The sequence below is a fragment of the Hemitrygon akajei genome, chromosome 15 (genome assembly GCF_048418815.1).
Source record: "Hemitrygon akajei chromosome 15, sHemAka1.3, whole genome shotgun sequence".
Lineage (NCBI taxonomy): Eukaryota > Metazoa > Chordata > Chondrichthyes > Myliobatiformes > Dasyatidae > Hemitrygon > Hemitrygon akajei.
In genome coordinates, this window is record NC_133138.1 from 76,798,505 (window position 1) to 76,819,390 (window position 20,886).

General features: G+C 39.2%; 1 protein-coding gene across 5 annotated transcripts in view; it reads left to right on the forward strand.

The window, feature by feature from the left end:
- The window catches only part of fam53c (family with sequence similarity 53 member C), a 99,025-nt gene that overhangs the window by 55,581 nt on the left and 22,558 nt on the right, over positions 1-20,886 (forward strand). For all 5 annotated transcript variants that reach the window (XM_073067830.1, XM_073067835.1, XM_073067832.1 and 2 more), the window contains one exon: positions 97-917. In XM_073067830.1, coding sequence (XP_072923931.1) covers positions 97-917 — 821 coding nt within the window. The remainder of the gene's footprint in view (positions 1-96; positions 918-20,886) is intronic.

Here is a 20,886-nt window from a genome sequence, read left to right on the forward strand (position 1 = left end):
CGGATTGAGTGGATATCTGGTGTTGGGCACAATGCTGAAATCACGTGATGCTTTCATGATAGAATTACATTACTAAATGTTTTCCTCATTTTACAGGGGAAAAGAACTGGAATGTTTTAGAGTCCTCAAACACTGAATTACCAGCAGATATGGGTTTTTCTTCATTCGCAAGCTGCAGCCTAAGCAGTATCGATTCTTCCAGTCAGAATAAATCATTGTGCACAAGACAAGCAACAAACACGTGGATGGGACATGTGACGAGCACTTCAGTGGGGAATCTAAGTGACTTGCAGTTCTCTGAGAGTTTTGCCTCACTGCCAGATCCACCAACCAAAAGACACTGTCGGTCACTCTCTGTGCCAGAAGACCTGTCACGCTACAGGTCTCTCTGGAAGCCTGCTGGATCCAAGGTGTGGACTCCTGTCAAACGGCGATGCAATAGTGGTGGAAATGGAAGCACACAGCTGAGTAACTCAACTCAGCGCCCCACCAGCCTTGGTCTCCAGCAGCTATCCAACTCCAGTCTTCCCTCCAACACCAGCAGTTTCACATTTTCCAGTCTCACAGCATCTCCTGAATCTCCGTTGCCATGGATGCTGTCACCCAATAATCATTCCACAGATATTGGTGAGAGAACTTTTTTGGGTGTGCAGTGCATTTGGCCCGAGCAGTGCACGTTCATTCCTCAGAGGCGTTTCTCACTGTCACCGGTACATATTCAAGAGGCAGCACGATGTCTGCTTTCAGCCAAAAGCACACCTTCCTCCACTCCAGAGATGAACCGACGACAGCAGGGCTTGTTGCGGAGTCACTCCCAGCCCTGTGACTTAAATGAACGCAAGTGCGGTATAAAACGAAGGCATGACGACGACGTCCGATGGACACGACCTGCTTTGGACTTCTTCAAGATGAACCAGGTATGTGCTGGCTCTAGGGAACCAATCTGTAATGAGAGTGAAAGCCATATAAGCCATATGCTTTCAGATCTGTGAGGACTAGATTTAAAATTTCTCCACATTTTACTCTTTCTGCTTAAACCCACCACCTTATGCTGACATAACATGTTTCTATTAGTGGCATAGCTCAAACTTAGTACTCCAGTAACACCAGCCCACTCAGCGTTTTCTGGTCTGTAATTATCATCTCATAATGAGAGAAATTCACTTGCACAACACCCAAGTCAACAGCTTTACACAGATGGAAACTGTATTAATGTAGCATTAATCAATTTTGCCTGTTTCTGAGAGAAGTAAAAGTGAACTTTGAGAACATTAACTTTGTTTTTCTTGGCAACCAGTTCATCCAAATGACACCAGTTCTAGTGCAATGCCAAAATTTGTATTTCAGTGGGTTAATCAACCATATTGGCATGAATCATGAATAACAAACACTACACTCAGAGAACGAACAAGAGAAAACCTGCAGGTGCTGGAAATCCAAGCAACACACACACAATGTTGGAGGAACCCAGCAGGTCAGGCAGCATCTATGGGGGAGAAAAGTGCAGTTGACGTTTTGGGCCGAATCCTGATGAAGGGGCTCAGCCTGAAATGTTGACTGTACTCTTTTCCTTAGAAACTGCCTGAACTGCTGATTTCCTCCAGCAGTGTGTGTCGGTGTGTTGCTCTCACTCAGAATAACCTTTAGTTAATGCTGAGTGCTCACTCAGGCTACGTAAAGACTACGTAACCATTTGCTAAACAAGCGTCAAAACTGGGATTCCAGTCTCCTCATCTTCAGGTAGGTTGTCTTCGTAATTAAGGTTTGTCCTCAAAGTTAAGTGCCTAGAAGTGACAGAAGAAACCTGGGTAAAAGGCCTGTGTTTCAGATTTAAATGAGGAGAGGGGAATACCAGCACTTTTAGCAGCTCGGTAGTGCAGCCAAATGCTCTTACTACAGTGAGTGTACAAGTCAGATGTATCAAAATGGGAAGGTCCCCACTTTGCTCCTAGCACTATTATTTTGCATTGTAGCAATGAGCAGGAAATGTGTGGCATATTTCAGTAGAGGCAGCCAACAAGGATCCTGAGAGATGACCCTGACTGACCCCGAGAACAGTGCAGAGATTCTTGCTACTTGAGATTTATTTAGCACACCACACAAGCCTGCACAACTGTCAAAATCGAGATCCACTTCAGCACCAGAAGCTTTGCCTCACAATCTTCGCAGGCCATCCCCACTGTGTTGTGCCGCATTTGACATTTTGACAGTCGCTGCTGCACTTCGAAAGTCAAGAATAGTTCACAGTATCTCAGTACATGTGACAATATTATTTCAATTCCTGCAAACTGAGGAATTTGTAAAAGTCATACTGACACCTCCAATGAATTCAGATGTGGATGGGTCATTCATTGAGCTATGGTACAGAGCTCTCAAAATTGTAGGGTATTCGCCTTCCACGCTCGTTATTATAATATACTTTGTACTACTTGTTTGCCAGCACTCGAGTAGCTCGAGAATGCTAACTGTACAGTAAAACTCCTATAATTTGGTACACTTGGTGCTTTAGTGGTGCCAGACTGGCAGATTTTCCATATGTTGTTTATATTAATACTGTATCCCAAAACAATGTCAATTCAGTTAATAGGTACTTTTCAGTGAGAAGGTAAAGGTGTAAGAGGGGACTGAAGGGGCACTTCTTCATCCAGAGGTGGTGCATATATGTAATTACTTACCAGAGGAAATATTTGAGGCAGGCAAAACAGCAACATATAAAAGACGTGGATAAGTAAAGTGGAGTCCGGTTCATTGGGAGTTTTGTCACTGATAGCTGGCGAGAAATAAGCAGTAAGACAATTCCGAACTGCTTTAGCTCACTGCGGATTCGAGCATTTAGGTTTCGAGATGCCCGAAATGGCTGGGAGCAAAAATAAAACAATTTCACTACTTCAGCAAGTCAGGAATTAGAAAGAATTTGAAGGTATCAACAATCATCTTGAATGCTTCAATGAAAATGAACATTTGGAGGATGCAATTGTTGAAAGCCCTGTATGAATGCAGTCCATTTTCTGCACTTGGTGTTTCTGCTGATTCTGTTCATTTACAATTAAAGGAACATGGCAGCATATACCAGTTGAATTCCTCCTTTGATAACTATTAGGAACTAATACTTAATTTTATGGTACTGTAGTAGTAATTGTAGTGTTCTAATTTGTTCTGCATTTCCTTTAAATACATAACTTGTTACTCAGTTAAAGGTAATTTGCCTTTCTTATGCCTTTTTAACTATTTCCATGAAACTTTGGCTAACTGGGGCAGCCGCTTAATTGGACCAAAGTGTAGTGGTCCCAGTTAACTGAAATGCTAATATAGGATAGGGTTAGAGGAATATAGGCCAAACATGGGCAAATGGGATTCGGGTGGATGGGCAACTTGGTTGACATGGACGTGTTTAGCCAAAAGCCTGTTTCTGTGCTGTATTACTATTGCTATGAGAACACTGGCCCCAGTTAGTGGGAAGGGAGCCTGGGAGCTAGGTGTTGGTGTATGGGTAAGGAATACAGTAAATACAAAAGTCACCTGATGAATGAGATGCCAAAGCACTAGACTTTCTCAGTAGTTGGATAGTAGATTGTCAGAGTTGTTTTTTGGTGATGAAGTCCTTTTTAGGCCACTTCCTGAGGTCAGAGCTATGAGGAGAATGTGCAGTTTTTATTTTTGAAACCGTGTTTGGATCATTGCCAGAAAAATAGCATAGATAAGACTGTAGGCCAGTGTGTTCCGTGCCATAAAGCTGACAGCTTCTGTTAACTGCCTTCAAAAGATGCTTCCTGTGCATCTGAATTAACAGAGTAAAGGATGTCAAATACGTTCACCATCCCACTCCTTCATCCTTTCTGATATTAATTTTGTTTATAAAAATGGATGTTGTTAATTTTAAGCTCTGCTTCTGGGTAAAGTGGCAGAAAGCTGAAACTGTCAGAACTTCATGACAAACTGTATGTAGAGTTGATTAAGAACGGAAGATGCTAGAATAGTTTGTAGATTATCCTTGTAAAACTTTTATGCTAACTTCCATGTATTTCTCACTGATAATTTAAAACCTCAAGTTCTAGTTCTTCTATTCACTCTTTCTGATAACCTTGCCTCTTCATCTTCATCTCTTGCTTGCAAACTTGCTGCTCCCTACTTTGCCCTTTTCCACTGTGCACAAGTAAGCTGAGTGGATGTTGAAAAATTCTGTGATTTAAAATATACATCAGATACCTGGAAGCTTTTGTCAAAAGTTGCACAGACTTAGTGATCTTTATCTTAAGAAACACTGCAAATAAATGTAGAATTAGCCTGGGGAAGGAACCAGTGGATTTAGGATAAACAAGTAATTTTAAACTGGAAGATGTATTGAGTCTTAATTCCTCAAGGATCATTGGTGGAGTACCTGCAGTTGATGAAGATTATCAAAGTACAAAGAATCTCATTCTGTCCATTGCTCAGGAAATGAACTAAAATTGAAAATCCCAGAACTGGAAACTTATTAAGATATTGACTGGCATTTAGAAATTAGCCCAATATTTTTCAATTGTAATATGTAACACAATCTCAAGCATTAGTCTTTTATAGGTAATCTGTTACTTTCATGAATTCTGTGGTGAACCATATTGTCACTAATGTGATACTCAGTGTGGTTTTGTTTTGTTTGCAGGAAAACTTGTTGCTGTATAGTATTACACTATTTCAATAGAAAACGTACTAAGCAGAAAATAAATTCCTTTGTTCATGTTTGCAGTGAAGGCACTGCATTCCTTTCAGCCAACTTTAACAGCGTGCCTGAACATGTGGCATGCAAGTGTATCATTAAAGAGTAGAACAAATTGAAATACTCAATTCATAAATCTATAATTGCCATTTGAAATTTCTCTTTAGAAGGGTAATCCTTGCAAACTGTATTTTAGGTTCCTATGACATTTTCAAAGGAGGAAGTTTTGGCATGGATTCTTGGCATTCATCGTTGTCTTTTGGTATTATTATAATTTCCTTTTTTGTAACGAAAGGTTATTGTTGAACTTTTTTTAATAAAGTACACCCTGCCCTCCCCCCCCCCCCGAGTTAACTTGATTCTGTTGTATCGTGATAGATGCCCTGTTCTTGATGTTTGGTTTTGTGACATTTGGGTGAGTCTTCATTTTTGCCCAGGTCCATGTTTATGTGGCATAAGTGTTTGTCAGAAAACTTGCTCATGAAATAACCAGCATGCTCTCTTACACCCTGCTTATAACAACAGGCATACATGTCATCCTCCAATAACATCACCTGTAGCCCAATTGTAGTTCAACTATTTAATGGTTTAGAACTCAATAAAAGCTTCAAGCCTTTTACACAATACTCAACCTGTCCTGACTTGGATTATTACTTTTCATATGTAATGGCAAATAGTTTAGATAAAATGTTGCCATGGATATTGATTCATAACTACTTATTTGCATAGCATGTTGCTTTTGCATGTCATCCGTTGGTTCTTGGTTTAATTTGGCTTGTGCTGTTGTAGAGTGAATATGGGCCATTTCCACAGACAAGTCCTAGTGCTGTTCCAGCTTTAGTTTGAACATGAGAGGGCAAAAAGCACTAGATCCTTGGGAACCGTAACGCTGTCAAAGTTCTCTCCAGGTTAAGCCCCACACTGAATTGGACACAAGTTGATGCTGATCTAAAACCCTAAAGCGCCCCAAATCTTCCTTATCACATTGACTGCCAACCTCCTCTGTCCTGAGGGTCATTAGTGATGGACACTTAATCTTGGCTTTGAAGAATCATTCTTTATTTTTAAAAAATGAATAAAATGAAGACTACTTAAGATCAATAATCTTTATAACAATTAGCCAACCATTTTACTCCCTATAAAATAGGAAGCGCTACAGATGTAAGTTTTGCAGATGGACATTAATATTAACGAAGTAGCTTGTTTCATTAATAGTTTTGAATTCAGTACATTGGGGAGTATGAATCATACCCTTTCAACTTCTCGTTAGTTTGGCAGATCTACCAGCCGAGTCTAGTATTGATACCCTTGAGGAAGGTGTGAAAAAACAGCATATCCTTGCTCCTTTGACCATTCTAACAAGATGAACTGTGCTTGAATGCCTGATCATAGTGCAGTGATCTTGCCCGAGTGAGGCTTGGTGCTTGTCTACCTATACATAGTAAGCACTACTGTAGAAGCAAGTTTCTAAAGAAAATACTTACATATCTATGTTGTTCCAAATTATTGTTTTCAAAAATATTGAGAAGTTTTGTCATTCTGTACAGTTGAGTCTTTGAATATTTGTGTACCTCTTTAACCTGATGTTGTACGTGGTTCCTTATGTGCTATTTTCACCCACCCTTCTTTTGATAGTACAAAAAAGAGTTACAAACAGGAAGCCAAATGTCTCTCTGCTTAATGCACCCACTTCCCTTAATTAGAAATGAACCTTTTTTACCCATGATCATGCGTTTTGTGCTAGGCCTGGCACTTGGGGACAGCTGAGCTAAAAACGTCTTCCTGCATTCTCGTGTTAAACAAATCAACTTTATGGGGTCATTCACAAGCCATCATAAGCTGCACTTTATTCCAGAGACCATTTGAGTACTGTGGCCCCTGATGGTACTTACTGGACTTTATTATTAAGAAATTGTGAACCTTGTCATGCTGAAAGGACCTTGGAAACTTGTATTTGCAGTCATACATGATGGGTTTTGATTTTTATACAGCTGAAAAGCTATCATATGAATGTAATATTTTAACATTTTAAAGGCACAATTCAATTTGCTGTGTCCCTGCCCTTCAAAAGAGAAAATCAGGATTTTAGTATGTTATCATTGCAGTAGATTGAGGGGAATTGCTTTTTATTAAAAGCATTGCCTAAAATTTAAGAAGAAATCAAGTAACCTTGTTGAATAGTGGTAGGGAAAGTATATTGAGTTTAGATTGGAGCTGATGGTTAACAGCTGAGATAGAGAAACAATTGAATTATACAGGACGGAGAGGTGGTCATTGAAAGGGGTGATTACTTTCCTTGGCTGAGGTGTCTACAACCAGAGGAGTCAAAGTTTCAGAATCAGGAGATGGCCATTTGGAACTGAGATGAGAAGAGATCTTGTATTCAGAATGTATTGAATCTTTTGAGTTCTGTACAGAAGGACCATGGAGGTGAAGTTATTTGAATATATTTAAGACAAAGATCAATTTTTTTTCGATATGATGGGAATTGGGGGTATCTGTTTTTTCTTGGAAAATGGGACCGAGGACAAAGATTTTACTGAATGGCAAAGCAGTTCATATGGACCAAATGGTCTTTCCTGTTTCTATTTCTCCTGTTAGGTTTCAAATATGGCACACTTGCCAAGCGAAGTTCTCTCTTGAAAAAAGGTGATAGTGCAGCAGTAAAACACATTCTTCCTCACTCTCCATCTTCATGAATTGTAGTCACCCTACTGAACAACCAGAGCATTTATTGCTACCAGACATTTATTATTGTCCAAAAAGGTTTCATTTGATGGATATCACAAATACAAATATAAAATGCTGAAAATAGACCTGGTAACAGGGGAGAGACAGAGTTAACATTTGGAGTCAATGAACTGATTGCTCAACTAAAACTTTAACTGCTTCCTACTCCATGGCTGCTGCCTGACCTGATGACTATACCCAGCAAATTATGATTAGGTTTGTCCTAACTGGACCAAATTTAAACCAGTCTAAACTTGATCTAAGTAAACTTTTTTTAAAAAACCTTAAGCAAACTGAATGTAAACTGGTTGGACGGGAGGTGGTTGGGAGTAGACAGCATTTACTAATCCAAAGAGAGAAGACTCCATAAGATAGATAATCTGTTTTCCTATTGTGGAAATGACTGGGGGGTGATTTGCTTCAATTAAATACTTGTATAGTGTTTGGATTAGTAACCAAATTGTGATAAGGACTGAGGCTACTTGGCTTTGAAGAAACTAGATTTCATCATAATGTTGTGGTTCTATTTTATTCCCGAGGAACGTAAAGTTCTGATTTTATGGTGATGGATATAATATGCACAGTAATCCAAAGTGTATTTACAAAATTGGAAAGCACCCGAGTCTCAGTGGGGATTGCTTTTGGGATGTGCTGTGTCCAGAAGGCAGACTTTTCATCATCCTCCTTGTTCTGAGTAAACCACAAGCTCCCAGATTTTCCAGTATGTAGAGATTTCATGTGTCCTTTGGTGAATTTGGTGCCCTGAATCTTTTGTGTGATGATTCCCTGAATATTTGTGATTAAGCTTCTATCAGCAAAGCAGCCATGCATCCCTTGACCTTTTGTGTTTGTTGGCTTTGTCCTTTTGGCTAATGTGGAAAGGGGGAAGTTTTTAGTTAATATTTGGATATATGATAGAAGTGTAGCAGTGAACTCTTGATGAAAAAAGAATTAAAATTTTTCAGGGTCCCTTAAAAACTGGTTGCACAAATAGATGAACCAAGTTAGAAGTGTCATATCTTTTTGAGAGATGTTTTCAAGGAGGCACCCTTGAATGGATACACAGGCAAAACTCGATATAACATAGTGTCAATATAGAATAATTTAAATGATCATTTTGGGGTCAGTTAGAGATAAAAGTAACTCAAGTATTGCTTTTGTAGTTCCTTTAACTTCAAGATACTCACAAGCAGGAGCTATTCTCTGGCACTTAGCGTGTTTGAAACTAGGGAAGGGAGTTGACAAAGAGTAGTTTCTATAAATTTCCTCTTTTTTTCTAGCCTTTATCTTCCACAGCACATTGTTTTATTCCTTGGACGCATGACAAAATTCCTCTTGTCTATAGCCTGGCCAAAGGTGCTGACTGCAGCTGATGTGTTGGCATGCATACTAGAGCAAGATGGGACAGTGTATTTTGCTTATCAGGATATCCCTTTGATCATATTAGCCCCCTGCTCCTGGAAAACAACTCTTCTTTTAAAAAAAAGTATCAAGATTAGGATTATTTACCAGACAATGTGCCTCTAGGCTAAAGCTGCTGTGGTGAGGCAAATATGGGATTATCAGTTTGTTTATGGGTGTGTAGCACAGGGCTGCTGATAAAGTTTGCTGAATACAATGGGTGAATATAGCTATTAAAGGTTCATCAGTCTGTTATGGTTTATTGCTTGAGTGAATTCACAACTCACTTGATTAATCTGCAGATCCCACTACTCCACCACATCTATGTACTATCAAATGGATCAGTTTAATTGAGCTCCTGTGGGGACTGCTGACACTCAGTTGGCAAACATTTTGTTTTTGCAACTTTACTCCATTGAATTTCCTCTCTCGCGATGTTTCCAGACTGACATTACTTCAATTAGGAGACCTACATTTGCATGCATTGGTTACATTTTATTTAAAGTCTTAACCAGCACCACAAGCATCACACCCTCAGTTGGCATGCTGTCTGGCTGGGATTGCTTAGTACTGACAGCTCATTGTGTGGGAAGAAATTAGCAGGATCACAAAAGGGACAACTCAAGAATATGTGTTGAAAGCTACCTAGAAGAAATCATCATCCCCACTGTCTCCTAGAAATCTCTAGCCCATGAAAGCTTAAAGTAGTGAAGGAGCATTTGGGACAGTATTGAGAAGTTCCAGGCCATGTATCAAGAGCACAGTGTTGGTGAGTGTAAATGGCACAAACTTGTTTCATTAGCCATTCTGCTGCCCTGTGGAACAGTTCGTGGTCCCACAATAACCTTTTAGCCCACCCTCAGTCTACCTTACCTGCCTCAAATATAGTAACATTCCATATTTGGGGGGGAAAAGTCTGTAAAACTAGTTTATCTCATTAGAGACCTATTATCAACAAAAAAAATGTACCTGAAGAGTGAGCTGTGTCATTTATTGAAAACTTTGCTGACGTTGGCTTTGTACCAACTAAAACGGATTTCTAGATATCTTGTGTTCAGTCCTTGGCGAGTCTTTCATGTTGCCCAGATCAATTTTAGCACATACTCTGCATGTTGGAGGAATTATTATGTAAGCTCCTGATGAATTTGGTTTGCTACCTTAAGGGCAACATGCTTCAAAAACCATGCAGTTAGCAAAGACCTACTATTCAGATTTTTCAAGAATATTTGCACACAAGTATAAAGTGATGGCATCATAATGAAATGTCATGATATCCCACAGGTGTGCAGAGAGAAAATAATCCTCATGTTATGAAAGTGTACATGGAAATAGCATTTTAAGCAATTGGCTATTCTTCTTTGGCAGTCTTTGGGGATCAGGGAAGACTTGATTCCAAAACTGTTCTAAGGTGACTGATGGGGCCAATATAATACCTGCAGTCTCTTCCAGAACTAGCATAGGAATTTCCTGATAGCATGGGACTGTAACTAGTTTAGTGTGAGATGGTGCACTCACCATCCTGATGCATAGACCAAGTTTCTCAGTGCCATCCCAAATGCTTCTCTTTCACCTTTGAGTGCTTGTGAGCCCACAGATTCCAAGGTGCTATTGCATTATTTTAAAGAAGAGTTTGATGATGGCCGTAATCTTTTTCCTTTGTCTGATAGTCTCTTCTTGGGACAGTGCTTCAAATAGTTGTGTTACTTTCAGTAGTCTGGTGTGAGGCACGCAAACATTATTTAGAGATGTGTGTAATTGAGGCTTCAATGTTCAGCATGTTGGCCTGACCATTAGCATGAATACCAATTAGATTCCTGTTTACTGCCTCTGCTTGTGTCGTGTGTTGTGGTATGGCTATAGAGCAAAGTGAGAGATGAATTTGATGTGAGTAATCTTTGGTCGCAGTTTTATATTTTGTATCTCAAGTATAACAGTATATAGTACTACTGTACTTATGACATAAAATATTTACAATGGTAACTGTCCTACCACTGTGAATTAAACTCTTATTTCCTCTGATTACTGCATTGCATTAATAGCTTCAATTTTCCAATTTCTTTACTCCACCAGATAGTGGCCTGGATAGCAATAAGCTCCCTGGATCAGGCACCAGGACACCTATTGTATGTGTATACTGGAAGGCAATTAACCTCCATACACTTGATCTCTGTACACCGTCAATACTGCTAAAAGCAAAAGATTCCCCCCCCCCCCCCCTTCAGGACATCTGTTTGCAAAAGGCTCTCTGATGTCCTGCTCCATTAGACAACATGCTCATTGCTCCAAACCATTTTAAAAAAATCACAACAGCGAGTTTGTCTCCTAAATTCTTTTCATTCATGTCTCTCTCACTGATGGTGATGGAATATCATCTACTTGTTCACTCTCAAAAGCCAGAACATTGTTAAAAAGCAGATAAGTTTTAACCTTTGATCAGCCCAGCTACTTTGAATTGCTTAACACAAATGTCTTTGACAAGCTGTTCTATTGTATTTAGCCAGTTATAAAGTTTCATTGAAATATTCTATGTGTGTCTGTCTGTCTCTCTCTCTCTCTCCCTCGCCTTTATGCTTCCAAGACTCTTTATTTCCATAGTTATCATTTCAGCATTAAGCAGTTCCTTTGTAAAATGGGACGCTAATTACAGATTTTTTTTGCTGCTTTCTCTGGAAAAATAGCAGGCTAATTATTGTTCCCTCTTATTAAGAATGTTGCTTTTGTAAAGCCTGGAATATCTGAAGTTTCTTGGAGACATCTGCTTGTAATGTTCAAGTTGAAAAGCCTTATGAATTCAGAAAGCCTGTTTTGCCCTATGTGTAATTAGAGTTTGAAAACTTGCCATCGAAGCATGGGACCAAGTGGTATTTCTACTAAATGAAAGATGTTTCCCAGTGAACAGGTCCCAGAGTCTTATTCAGATGCTTTCATACTTTTTAGGAACAATGAAGTTTAAAGTTGTGTACTTTACATTTTATATTTTCCATCTGAGCTTCATGCACCGAGTACATATAGTACAGTGTACTGTCTAACCTAATATCAATAGTGAATTTAAATCGGTCTTTTTGAGGCCTTAAAGATTTCCAAGTTTCTCTTTTTTTTTCTTCCTTTCTTGCCTGATTTAAGACTAAGTGGATGACATTGTTGGCACTCTTTATAATCCTATTTATAGCTTACACCACTTGACCAATGCAGAGATTGTACTGTGTAATGTCACTATGTGATGTTGTTATTTTACTCTGCAACTATGTGCCTTTTATTTTTATTTAAAGACTTTGTTTTGAACATTTGATCAAAGCAAGTGCTCAAATTGCTAATAAAAGTGAAATGAAGTTAATACTCATTGTGTTGGTACATGTTTTGTCAGCAAAATGAGAAATTTGCTATCTCTTGCATTTTCATTAAATTAATGTTTGGATCTTTTCTGAAATGCCTATATCTGTTCTCTGATGCAAGCTGGAGTCGGGGACTAGTTAAGTATTGATGATAACATTACCTCTTGATGCCAGGCGCAGTGATATTTTGGGTATACATTGTCCAGTATTCTATGCTAGTTGGTGATGCGACCAAGCTTGCTACAACATTGGAATTTCCACAGGTTAAACCAAGTGCACCAGCTATTTGTATATCCATACTTATGGTAGAACATCAGAAATTGAGCACAGGGGAAGCAAATCTGATTTGCCTATTGTAGAGGTTTTTATGAAAAGCATGATGTATAACTGACATAATTATTTTTAAAATACACAGCTGTTGATTTGTGAATATAATAAACCTTTGTATCTTAAATAATTTTACTATTGTCTGGTTATAAAAGCTATATAAATTGTATTTCAAATGAAGCTACTTCCTTTATTGTACAACATGTGTGGTGCAGATTATACTCTATCCACCTTGACACTTCAGTCTTTGTGTTCATTCTTGGAGCTTCAGATCTAGACCAGTGTGGGTCATGGATTGAATTTCCTTTGAATCCATTGGTATGCTGAGCAATAAATGCTCAGGAAATGAACTGTTTTCAAAGTATGGACTCTTAGCTGGAGCGGTGAACTTGAGGCGGGTGCGGGGTACCAGAGTGCAGGATGCATTTGAATTGAGTTTGAATCCATCATTCCTCTCTATGATAATGAACTTGTGTAAATATCTGTTTGAAAGAGTTCTCTACTTTGCAAAAATGGGCATTCATGCCAAATTACTCAACTGTACAAATTTCAGAAAGAGACATTCTCTACCTCCAACTGATCTGGCCCACCCCTAGTACTTCTACCTGAAAGTTTGCTAGCCATAGAATTTGAAGTTAAGTGCAATTTAGCTGTGTTGTGAAGAGTTTTGCTGCATCCCTTGAGCTCTGTGTTTGTGTGTGAAACCCTTGACCTTTTGAGTTGCAAAGAGCAGCTTTCCCCTTGTGAGATCCATGGGAGCAATGACCCAGTCCTAGCCTGCTGTCAGATTGCATTCAGCGGGTTCAAAGAGCTCATCAAAGCTCAGACACTGTTGGTTTGAAGTGCAAATTCCTTTTACACTATTCAGCCTAACAGCCATGTTGATGTAACTGGGTCTCATTGATTGAACGCTAACTGTGCCTGTCAGTTATTCGGCAGGAATACCAAAACATTATAGTCCTATTTCAGTCTGTTGCATGGTCAAGTTATTTACATGGTGCTTTCTTTCTTAGGCCATTGGTGGGGACAGTACAATGCAGCACGACTGCAGGAAGAATGCAATATCTAACTTACTGTTTTCATTTTACTTGTTAATTCATTCCCTTTTTCCTTTTATCATTCTCGCTCTTGCTCCTGCTCTTGTACTTTTGCTTTTTAATTGGAACTGCACATTGTTTGTAGGAACTGTTGGGGTTTAACTGTCACCCCTGTTAAGAATAGAACAGATGCTAACCACTCTCTTTCTGTCCTTTGGAATGGCTGGCGCAAATTTATAACATTCTGAATTGATCGCCATTAATACAGAGACTGTGACAGACTAACTAAATTGCAGTTTGAAGAAAGAAAACTTAAATTTATATAGCCCCTTTCATATGAAGACTTTAGACTACATAAATTAAGCTGTTCTGCTCCTAACCTGGCTCACAGATACCGGTACTTCACAGCCAAATATGTACAGTGTCTTTAAAAGGTATTCAGCCACCCCCCCCAGCATTTTCCCATATTACAGTCTCATTTTCTAAATTTTAAATATACTGAAGTAGGATTTATTTGAACTAATCTACAAAACACTGTGGATCATGTCAAATCAAAAGAAAAATTCTAAAAGCTGTCAACAATTTACTAAAAATTAAAAACCAAAATTGTGAGGCTGAAAAAGTATTCAACCCCTTTGTAATTATTACGATAACTTTCAGGTATACTTAATGCTATATATCAACTCACTCAATTTGTTAATTTAGAAAATTGGAAGATTACCTGTTTTCAATGAACTCTTAAGAATAAATACCCTACTCTCTGTTTGGTCCAAAAGTACGATAGATTTTCAACAGACCAAATCAAAATGAAGATGAGAGCATTCAAGCCAAGTCAGGGAAATGATAATAGTGAAACACAAATCGGGGGAAGTGTACAAGGCTGTCTCAAAGGCACTGACCATACCTTTGAGCTCAGTGCAGTCCGTTGTGTAAAAATGGGAAAAAATTATGAAACCACAGCCAGTCTGCCTTGGTCATGCTGTCCTTCTAAATTTAGTTGCCAGAGAAGAATGGCACTTGTAGAAAGACTACTGTGACACCAACAGTCACTCTAAATGAGCTGCAGAAGTCAGTGGCTACAACTGGAGATGAAGTTCATGGCTCCACAATCTCTTAAGGCCTTGCACAAAAAGGATATTTGCGGAAGAGTGGCAAGGAAGGAGCCTTGGCTTTAAAAACAAAGCATATCCTTGCCCATAAAGTTTTCGCAAAGCATCACTTAGAAGATGCTATAAAAATATGGAAGAAGGTCTTGTGGTCAGATGAGACTGAAGTGGAACTTTTTGGCCTCAACACTCAGTGGTATGTGTGGCATGAATCTAATACTGCTCATCAGCCAGGTAACACCATCACTACTGTGAAGTTTGGTTGAGGTAGCATCATACTATGGGGATGCTTTTCAGCAGCAGGGACTGGAAATCTAGTCAGGATTAATGGGAAGATGAATGCTGCTAAATACAGAGAGATCCTGGATAAAATCCTGCAAGCCTCTGCCAGGAAGTTTAGACTGAGGAGGAAGGTTGTCTTTCAGCAGGACAACGACCCAAAGTACACTTCCAGAGCAACCATAGAGTGGTTCCAAATGAAGAAAATTGATGTCTTTGAGTGACCTAATCAGAGTCCTGGCCTTAACCCAATTGAACATCTCTGGCAAAACCTCAGGGTTACTGTCCACTGTTGCTCCCCAACTAAATTGCAGTTTAGCAAGGAGCAATGGACAAATCTCACTCCATCACGTTGTGCAAAGCTAATAGAGACTTATCAAAAAAGACTACTGACTATAATAGCTGCAGGAGGTTGGTTCAACAAAGTACTGAATACTTTTGAACTACTGACATTTCAGTTTTTGAATTTTAAATTTTCACTGTTTTAGGGCTGTACTTTGAGCAAGGTAGCATGTGATTCACAAATAAAAAATTCTCAGTTAAATTTATCAGAGTCACTGGATATAATAATTATTTATGTGAACGAAGTGTTGAGGCTGAATACTTTTTCAAGGCAATGCAAATTACTTTGAAAAATAGGTAAGTTAAAAAGCAATGTATTTTGTATGCAGCAATCGAAAAGCAGCAGTGAACTAAGGGGTTGGACTGTCTAATTTTGGTGTTGGTTGATGGCTAAATTTTAATCAACCCACATAAGAACTTGTCAGTTTTTCCAAGAATATCATGGCAAATTTTATATCTGCGTTGCTGATGTAATCTTGGTTTAGGGTACTATCTGAAAGACTGCAGCTCTAACAGGTGCAGTGTTGAGGGAATGCTGTTCTGAACTAGAAACCTAGGTTATGATATTTGCAAGTGGTTTGTAGGAAAAAAAATAGGTCTTGTGTTTTTTTTTACTGCTGACACCAATGTACTTGTGCAGATCAAATTTTAATATTTTCAAGAAATTAAACCACAGAATTTCTGCAAAAATACTTAGATTAAAATCATTGAAACATTTACAGCCCTCGTGGAAATGGAGCATATTATTGAGAGATTTACCACATTTAGAAATGCAACAACCACTATAGTTTAGCTACATTTTTGTTCTTTTTGGAAAAACAACAGAGTTTTCCAGTTCAGTAATGAGCCAGTCAGAGCTGTATAATGCATTAGTTACTGAGGCTTGATTCTCTCCGTAGGCCTGTAGGCCATGTGGAGCCCTACTGAAATCTTTTGATGTTTTTCTTTTTGAAATGGCAGTTATTTTGATGTAGTCCTTGCCAAATGATTTTGAAGATAAAGAAATTGGAATGGTGTCTTACAGGTGGTAAAATAATGCACTTCAACTCTTGTCCTACTTTCTATACCATCATCTAAATGAGGTCAAGGACCACCTTAGAGACCATACTAATGTTGCTTACACACTGTAATTTACTTTCACCTCTTTTGTATTGGAGGGTTATGTTTTACATCTGAAAGTCTTGCCTATCGCCATGGGCTAATACTATTTTGTCCATTCCTGAATTCTTGTTGATATTAGTTAGAGTGCCGTAGGGAAACACTCAAAATTCACAGCACACGCCAAATCAGCCATGCAGCGAAGTCATTTTTAGGTGATTCTGTTTTGCCATGTAAAAAGACCTCTTTGAAACTGAAGGATAATATTTCCACATCCTCCAGCTGTTCCATCTTAAGGACGATATCTGTGGAGCCATTGCTTCTCTTTGGCACTGTCTATCTTGCATCATAACCATTCTTCAAACAGTAATTGTGTCAAGTATTATGAAGGGAAAGTCATGTATGTGTATGAGAAGGTGGTGCAAGCACCTTGAGGGAGTTCTGACTAGTCATAGCTAAGTGCAAAATAAGATTATTATCACAGCCCATATGTCACTATATACAACACTGAAAACTGTTTTCTTGTGGGCATACACAGTAGATCTAAGGAACACAATAGAATCAACGCAAGACCACGCCCAACAAACTGTGCAAGTACAAAAAAGGGGAGAAATAATAAATAAGCAATTAATATTGAGAACATGAGATGAGGAGTCCTTCAAAGTGAGTCTATAGGTTGTGGGAACAGTTCTGCAACAGACAACTTGAAGTTATCACCTCTGGTTCAAGAGCCTGATGACTGAGGGGTAATAACTGTTCCTGAGCCTGGTGGTGTGGGTCCTGAGGCTCCTGTACCTCCTTCCTGATGGCTGAGGGGTAATAACTGTTCCTGAGCCTGGTGGTGTGGGTCCTGAGGCCCCTGTACCTCCTTCCTGATGGCTGAGGGGTAATAACTGTTCCTGAGCCTGGTGGTGTGGGTCCTGAGGCTCCTGATGGTAACAGCAAGTAGAGTTGAGTGGTGGGGATCCTTGATGATGGATGCCACTTTCCTTCTTCATGTATACATGCTTAATGGTGGGGAGGGATTGTATGATTTTGCTTCTGACTCTAATGAAATGTGATTTGTTTCCAACTGCCCAACAAATCAGACTTTTCTCCCCCTTTTGGAAAAGCTGACTGAAGTGATTCTGTGTTTGGAACTGACTAGAACCCGATCTCCAGTTTCCTGACTTAACTATATTTGGATCAGTGGCCCAATCATCAGTCAGGAATTTTGAGTAATACTGGCCTAACTCCCACTGAGCCTAAATAAGTCGGTGTTTCTTTCAAGCTATGTTAGTAGGATGTGGTTTGGATCTTAATCCATTTCAAGACAGTTATTTTAATATTCCCAAGTTTCACACAAGCTCCTGGTATACTTGCCAAATTTCAGAAATTCATACTTATTTGTTTTTAATTAGTAAAAAAGTGAGACACACTCTACCTTCCCACAAATGACATTGACAATGAGCCGTGTGTGTGCACGTGTTCAGGGGCAAGAGCTCTGAAAGCTGCAGGACAATAAATGGTAGTCAATAGGAATTTAAAATGATTTAATGCTTTTTAATTTAATTTGCCCTTAACAGCTTAGCCAGACTCCAACATGAATTGAAATGAGTTGACGTGTGTTACAATATTCTGATTTTCAGTTTTACTGTATATGTCACTAAACTTATGACTTTGTTTTAAATTGAAACATAGTAGAGAAGGGGGTGTGGGAAGGGTTCACTTTAAAGGAAATGAAGAATCATGAAACAAGTTTAAAAAGTAGGCAAAATGGACTAGACAGATTGAGTCTGGAATTCAAATGGTTGGAACAGCATCTTGTTAACTTCTGTTCAATTTTTCTGCGTCAAGCATGGAATTTAAATGTGAAATCCCAATCTCAGCATAAAAGGCATCCCAATTATATGGTTATTAACCCTTCACATTAAAGGCCCCTGCCTTTTGCCAGACTTCACCTGGAGACAGCTGAACATTTTCAGAAGCGTGGTTTTGTTCAGTATTTGTGTCACATTTCAGTGCAAGTTGAATTGCTGAATGTCTAGGCAATGAGACAAAGATCTGGTAATTGGCACTTTTTAATTCTGCACTTGATGGTAATCCTTAAAAGACACAACTGCTTTAACAAGACAGCATTATGAGAATAAGGTTCAGCTGTTTCTGTACCCAGGCTTGAGCTTTCATTTTTTTGTGAAGGGAGATGAGAAGAAGGGGTCAGCAAAATATAATCAGGATTTCAGGCATGTCTTTGTCTTGTTGTTATTATCTCTTGCCTTTTGTTTAACACACTTGCTCTCTTTTTTTCTTTTCCATCTCAGCCACCTCAGTTTTCCTCTGTCTTTATCTGTATTGTTTGTTCTCTATTTGTGAGCGCCAGTCCCATGTTGTCCTGAAAGAATATGGCAGAGCTTTCAAGAAACACTGTAGTCTATCTAATAAAGGAACTTTGACAATGATAGGGAGTTCAAGGAAATTTTGTTTCAAAGATTAATTTGTACATTTTGTAGTTCCTTCTAGACATGAGTTCATTACAAACAAGTGTCAATAGTTGGTCATTGATGTCTTTCCAACACCAGAAGGGCTTTCTTTTTAAAGCAGCAACTAAAGCAAATTCTCATGGCACCACAGAGGGGCTGTTCGGTTGCTCTTGGAGCATTTAACAGGATGCCATGACGGCAATTCCTACTATACATTACCATGGAACATACGTATGTTACTGCAAACTACTGCAGTTTCTCACTGTGTGACGTGCATAGGGCAGCAACTAAAGTTAAAATCATGTGGCTTAGATGTTGAGGCTGGATGGAAAAAGAAAGGCTAAGTTGTTTCAAAAGAATGTGTGAGATAGACTTTCTAACTGAACGTTTTCTCGATAATCTGTTTTATGGCTGTACGTCTGATGATGCAGCTCTTCCCTTCTCCTGCCTTCCTGCTGCATTTAAAAAAGGAAAAACCCCACTACCACAAGCAGTTTCATTGTAGCTGAGCACCTGGCACAGCCCTCTCCTGGCAATTTGGATACTTGGCTGGGCATGAAAAGAGGGGTGACAACAAAGAGAAATGGCTCAAAATGCTACTCTAAATCTTCACGTGGAGCTTCTTGATTTCACATTTCAAAGGAGCACAGTTCATTGCCTCTTCCCCCTCCCCCATCTCACATGCATTTTCTGTGACATGCTATATTCTTAACCAAAAGCTTTGACATTTTTTAGTATAATTTTAATATATTCAAAAGAAGCAAATTAGTTAATAAACTGTAGCACTGTAAAACCTGCATGTAAGGAACAAGAGATGATGAATGGGGAAGGCAGTTTTGTAACACATCAACTCATTTTCCTGGTTGGTAGAGCTGAGTAGATTTAATCATGTTGAGTATATGTTCTAATTCACATACGGAGAGTATTTGTTATTAAAGGTTAAGGTTAAGATAATGCACAGAGATGAGCACTGCTACGTTTATTTGCCCTCTTGCTGGGGAAGCAAAGTCTCCCTAGCTCCCACCCCCTCCTCTCTCCCTCCCTCTCTCCTTCCCTCCATCCCTCTCTCCCTCCATCCCTCCCCCCTCTCCCTCCATCCCTCCCCCTCTCTCCCCCACCCCCCAAAAGCTGTTGAACCTGTTATTTCTTCTCTGTGGTTGTGGCTGGTATTTATCTCTTTTTGTATATGTTAGCATGAACTGAATTTGGGGGTGAAGAAGGGATAGGAAGAAATGTGTAGTGCGGTTCAACCTTTTTAACTCTCAGGCGGATCTGAGCATGTGACTCATTCAGACTGTGCTCAACTTTGCTGCACCTGACAGCACTTGGGTATTGTTTTGTTGCAGTCAAAGGTATTGCTTGCCTTGCTCCTCATTTATACCAGAAGCTTTGACAGAAGAGGTAGCCAATCAAGACTGAGGCAAGCAAATGGAGACTATATAAAGGTGAGCACTCCCAGAGAGAAACACCAGCAACTATGCACTGAGGATGTCACTTTGACTGGTGATGAAATGTTTAAAAGCTAATTGCCAAGCTCGGCAAACACTGCAACATCAAACTTCTAGATTTATCTGCTCCACCCTAGAGGATTGTCTATAAAAGAATTCCAAGGATCCTTAATCCTCTGAGAGAAGACGGTCCTCCTCCGTTCACCCTTCAGTGCTCATTATAATGAAGCTATGCTCCCTTGTTCTAGACTTCACCACTTTGTCAAAATTAAGGAAGGTGACAACTCTCCAGTCATGTCAGTCTTCTCTTTGATCATTAGGATGGGAACCATCAAGCCTAACAAGCTTGAGCTAATTATTTTCCCTAGCATTTTTTTTTCTCTAATAACCTTAATTAAGTTCCTCATTGTCTTTTGCTTCTTGCTTACCTACTTTAGTATAGTTAGTTCTCTTGCCTTCTACTGTGAAGTTTGATACCAAATATTTAAGGTTTTTGTCATTTACTTGTTCCCCAATAGTAATTCCTCTCATTTAGTTTCTAAGCGCCCGATGTTACATTTCATTCCTCTTCCTTATTTTGGACACAGTATTGAAATATGATAGCAGTTAATTACAAATTTCAGCAAGGAGA